General features: G+C 61.4%; 1 protein-coding gene across 1 annotated transcript; it reads left to right on the top strand.

Annotated features, from left to right (window-relative positions):
• Positions 1-3635: 3635 nt before the first annotated feature.
• On the top strand, positions 3636-4181 carry LOC145339623 (dual specificity protein phosphatase 14-like). Its single transcript, XM_080184133.1, has one exon. The coding sequence runs from the start codon at positions 3636-3638 to the stop codon at positions 4179-4181; it is 546 nt and encodes a 181-aa protein (XP_080040259.1).
• Positions 4182-4639: the final 458 nt, after the last annotated feature.

Below are 4639 nucleotides of genomic sequence, written 5' to 3'. Positions count from 1 at the left end.
ACATGAAGTTACTGTGATATTCCCCTCGTCTCCACACTCTGGCACCTGTTCGGGTCAACGCACCTAACCAGCCCAGGCTGTGGGAGGAAACCCACGCAGGCATGGGTAGAATGTGCAAACTTCACACAGTGACCCCAGCCAGGAATCGAAGCCCGGTCCCTGGTGCTGTGAGGCCGCAGTGTTAACCACTGTGTCATCACACCACTCAGCAGGCCAGGGCTCCTCTGCACCAGTCCCCGCTGGTTCCCCCAAGCAATCCCAGCAGCGGGGGGGGCCCCTGTAGTGACAGACAGCCTAGGATGGCATCTTCGGCACCTACCAGAGCCTAGGCGTATGTCCTCCTCCGCCACTTCTGATTGCATGGTGGTGCCCCCCAACCCTCAGTCACATGTGAGCCTGTTACGCTGGCGTGCAAACAGAAAACAGGTGGGAATCAGATTTAGAATTGTAGAACCACCGGAAAGGTACAGCACAGGTGCAGACCATTCAGACCATCCGGTCCATGCCAGCCCGAGGACACCCAAGTGCCCTTTCTAATCCCACCCTCCTGCAATTGACCCAAGGCCCTGTATTTGAGGTGCAGATACAGGTCTCTTAGGGTCTTTGCCTCTCCCACCAGGTTGGGCAGTGGATTCCAGAGACCCTCTGCATAAAAACATTCCTCCTCATGTCCCCTCTAAACCTACTGCCGCTTGTCCTGAATGTACGTGCGGAGTCTGCGCGTTCTCCCCATGTCTGCGTGGGTTTTCCTCCGGGTGCTCCGGTTTAACCCCGACAGCCTGAAAGATGTGTAGGTTTAGGGGGAATTGGCCCTTAGTGTCAGGGGGATCCGCACCGTAAATACATTGGGTTTCAGTGACAGGTCCTGGGTGCAACTGATATCAGTGCAGACTCGATGGGCTGAATGGCCTCCCTCTGTACTGTAGGGATTCGAAGAAAGGCTGGGGGGGGGGGGGGGGGGGGTGTGGGGTGGCCGCGAAGGCTTGTCGGGAATGGCGGGCAGGTTTGGGGAGGGGGGTCTCTGTGTTCTGATTAGATGAATACTGCTGGGTCCTGACTTTTTCTCCTCATTCTCTCCTCCCCCCCCCGCCTCCCCTCCTCATCCCCCACTCGCTTCTCTCCATCTCTCATTTTCTTCCCCCTCCTCTCCCCCTCTAAATGCCCCTTTTTTGTCCATTGCTCTCCCACCTTTCTCTCCCCCTCCTCCATCCCCTCTCTCTCTCTCTGCCCCTTCTTGGCTCTCTTTCTCTCTCCCTCCTTCTCCCCCTCCGCTCTTTCTTTCCCCCTCTCTCTCCCCCCCTCCCCCCCCTCACTCTCACCCCGCTGTCTCTTCCCCCCCTCTCTTTCTCTCACCCCCCCCTCTCACCCCCCCCTCTCTCTCCATCCCTCTCTCTCCTCCCTTCTTTCTCTTTGTCTCCCCCTCCTTCCCTTTCTCCCTCCCCTTTCTCTCTCTCTCCCCCAACTCTCTCTCCCTCCACCATCTCTCCCCCCCTAACCCCCCCTCTCTCTCTGTCTCCGCCACCCCTATCTCCCTCTCTCGCCCTCTCTCCCTTGCTCTCTCCCCCATTTCTCTTTCTCCTCTCCCCTCCATGCTCTCTCTCTCCCCCTTTCTCCCTCTCTCTCTACCCCCCCATTCTCTCTCTTTATCGTTCCCTGCTCTGTCACTCCCCCTCTCTCTCACTACTCCCCCTCACTCTCTCTCTCTCTCTCACCCCCCCCTCCCCCCTTTCTCTCCCCCTTCCCCCACGCTCTCTCCACCCCTCTCTCTCCCTCCGTCTCTCCCCCCCTCCCCTTCTCCCCACCTCTCTCTCTACCCCGTCTCTCTCTACCCCCCCCAACACCGTCCCTACCCTCCTCCCCACCCCCCCTCCCTCCGTCTCTCCCCCCTCCCTCCGTCTCTCCCCCCCTCTCCCTCCGTCTCTCCCCCCTCTCCCTCCATCTCTCCCTCCTCCCTCCCCGCTCGCCCTCTCCCCCCTCTCTCTCTACCCTCCTCTCTCTAACCCCCCCCCACCTCCCTCCTCTCTCTCTACCCCCGCCCTCTCTACACACCCTCTCTCTCTACACCCCCTTTCACCCCCCTCTCTCTCCCCCCATCTCTCTCTCCCTCCCCCCTCTCTCTCCCCCATCTCTCCCACTTTCTCTCTCCTGCCCCTCTCTCTCCTCCTCTTGCCCATTTCTCTCTCCGTCTCTCCTCATTCCTGTCCTTTGCCCCTTTCACTCCATGCCCCCCCTCCCCTCTCTCGTTCCTCTGTCTCTCTCCTCTCCCCGCCCCTTTTGTTGCCCCTTTCTCCTCCTCTCTCCCTCCTCTCTTGCCCTTTTCTGTCCCTCTCTCTCCTCCACTTTTTCCCCTTTCTTGATCTCTCTCTCTCTTGCTGCTCTCCCTGTTCCCTGCCCCTTCTCTCCCTCCTCTTTTGTCCCTTTCCTGCTCCCTGTCTCTTGCCCCTCTCCCCATTCTCTTTCCCTCTCTCTCCTTCCCTGTTGCCTCTTTCCCTCTCCCCATTCTCTGTCCCTCTCCCCATTCTCTGTCCCTCTCCCCGTTCTCTGTCCCTCTCCCTGTTCTCTGTCCCTCTCCCCGTTCTCTGTCCCTCTCCCCATTCTCTCCCTCGCCCCATTCTCTCTCCCTCTGTCTTGCCCCTCTTCCTCTGTCTTGTCCCTTTCCCTCTCTCTTTCCCCTCTCCCCATCCTCTTTCCCCTCTCCCCATCCTCTTTCCCCTCTCCCCATCCTCCTTCCCCTCTCCCCATCCTCTTTCCCCTCTCCCCATCCTCTTTCCCCTCTCCCCATCCCCTTTCCCTCTCCCATCCCTTTCCCTCTCCCCATCCCCTTTCCCCTCTCCCCACCTTCCCCCTCTCCCCATCCCCTTCCCCTCTCCCCATCCTCTTTCCCCTCTCCCCATCCCTCTTTCCCCTCTCCCCATCCTCCTTCCCCTCTCCCCATCCTCCTTCCCTCTCCCCATCCTCCTTCCCCTCTCCCCATCCTCCTTCCCCTCTCCCCATCCTCTTTCCCCTCTCCCCATCCTCTTTCCCTCTCCCCATCCTCTTTCCGGTCTCCCCATCCTCTTTCCCCTCTCCCCATCCCCTTTCCCCTCTCCCCATCCCCTTTCCCCTCTCCCCATCCCCTTTCCCCTCTCCCCATCCCCTTTCCCCTCTCCCATCCCCTTTCCCCTCTCCCCATCCTCTTTCCCCTCTCCCCATCCTCCTTCCCCTCTCCCCATCCTCTTTCCCCTCTCCCCATCCTCTTTCCCTCTCTCTCGCCCCTTTCTGTCCCTCTCTCTCTTCCACTATCGCCCCTTTCCCCATTTTCTCTCCCTCCCTCTCCTCCTCTCGTACCCCTTTCTCTCTCTCCCTCTCCTCCTCTCTTGCCCCTCTCTCCCGCTCCCTCTCTCTTGCCCCTCTCACTGTTCTCTCTCCGTCCTCTCTTGCCCCTTTCCCTCCCCCGCTCTCCCCACCCCGCTCCCCCCCCCCCGCAGCTCCAATGCACCGAGGCGTGCCTGGCTCCCGCCCAGACTCCGACGCCCGCCCCGGCACCTCCGCCCCGCCATGAGCCACTACCCCAACGGCTTCTTCCGCCAGTCGCCGGCGCCGCCCACCCCGCCGCCATCCCGCTGCTGCCCCCCCCTCCCCCGCCTCCCGCGGCGATGGCCCTGGCCGGCCTGGGGGGCATGGCCCAGATCACCCCCTCCCTCTTCCTGAGTGGCGGGAACGTGGCGGCCAACCGCCACATGGTCTACACCCGGGGCATCACCTGCATCGTCAACGCCACCACGGAGATCAGCAGCCCCCGCTGGCCGGACATCGAGTACCTCAAGGTGCCCCTGCCCGACCTGCCCCACGCCCCCCTCTCCCTCTACTTCGACACGGTGGCCGACAAGATCCAGCAGGTGGCGCGCCGGAACGGGCGCACCCTGGTGCACTGCGTGGCGGGGGTCAGCCGCTCGTCCACCCTCTGCATCGCCTACCTGATGCGCCACCACAAGCAGAGCCTGCGCCAGGCCCACGACTGGGTCAAGGCCCGCAGGCCCGTCATCCGGCCCAACTACGGCTTCTGGCGCCAGCTGATCGACTACGAGAGGCGTCTCTTCGGCAAGAACACCGTGCGCATGGTCCCCTCGCCGGTGGGCATGGTGCCCGACATCTACGAGAAGGAGACGCGGGGCCTGGTCCCATACTGGTCGTTTAGATAAAGAAAAAAAAACGCTACAGAAAAAAAAAACTGAGGTCCCGCGGCAGTGTGGCACCCGCTCGCTGATTTACGGGGCTTGGGGAGGGGAGTGGGGGAGGGGGGGGGGTGCGAAATACGGGAATGACGAGGGGAGGAGACGCGGGGACTCGAACCCGACTGGTCCTTTAGATAAAAACAGTACAGAAAAAACTGAGATCTCACGGCAGTGTGGCACCCACTCACTGATTACGGGCCTTTGGGAGCTGGGGGGGTGGGATATGGGGGGGAAATGGGGGAAGAGGGTGAACTAGGGGGTGAAGAGGGAAGGAGACGCGGGGACTCGAACCCGACTGGTCCTTTAGATAAAAACAGTACGGAAAAAACTGAGATCTCACGGCAGTGTGGCACCCACTCGCTGATTTACGGGGATTGGGGACGGTGGGGGGGGGGATATGGGGAATGGGGGGAAATAGGGGGTGA

The sequence above is a fragment of the Carcharhinus amblyrhynchos genome, unplaced genomic scaffold (genome assembly GCF_965287045.1).
Source record: "Carcharhinus amblyrhynchos unplaced genomic scaffold, sCarAmb.v2.hapA chromosome_574, whole genome shotgun sequence".
NCBI classification, from domain to species: domain Eukaryota; kingdom Metazoa; phylum Chordata; class Chondrichthyes; order Carcharhiniformes; family Carcharhinidae; genus Carcharhinus; species Carcharhinus amblyrhynchos.
Note: the sequence above shows the minus strand (reverse complement) of the source record. Positions and strands in the feature narration are given on the sequence as shown.

What these genes read in the sequence shown, in the direction of transcription:
- LOC145339623 (XM_080184133.1), top strand. Translation starts at nt 3,636, where the DNA reads ATGGCCCTGGCCGGCCTGGGGGGCATGGCCCAGATCACCCCCTCCCTC.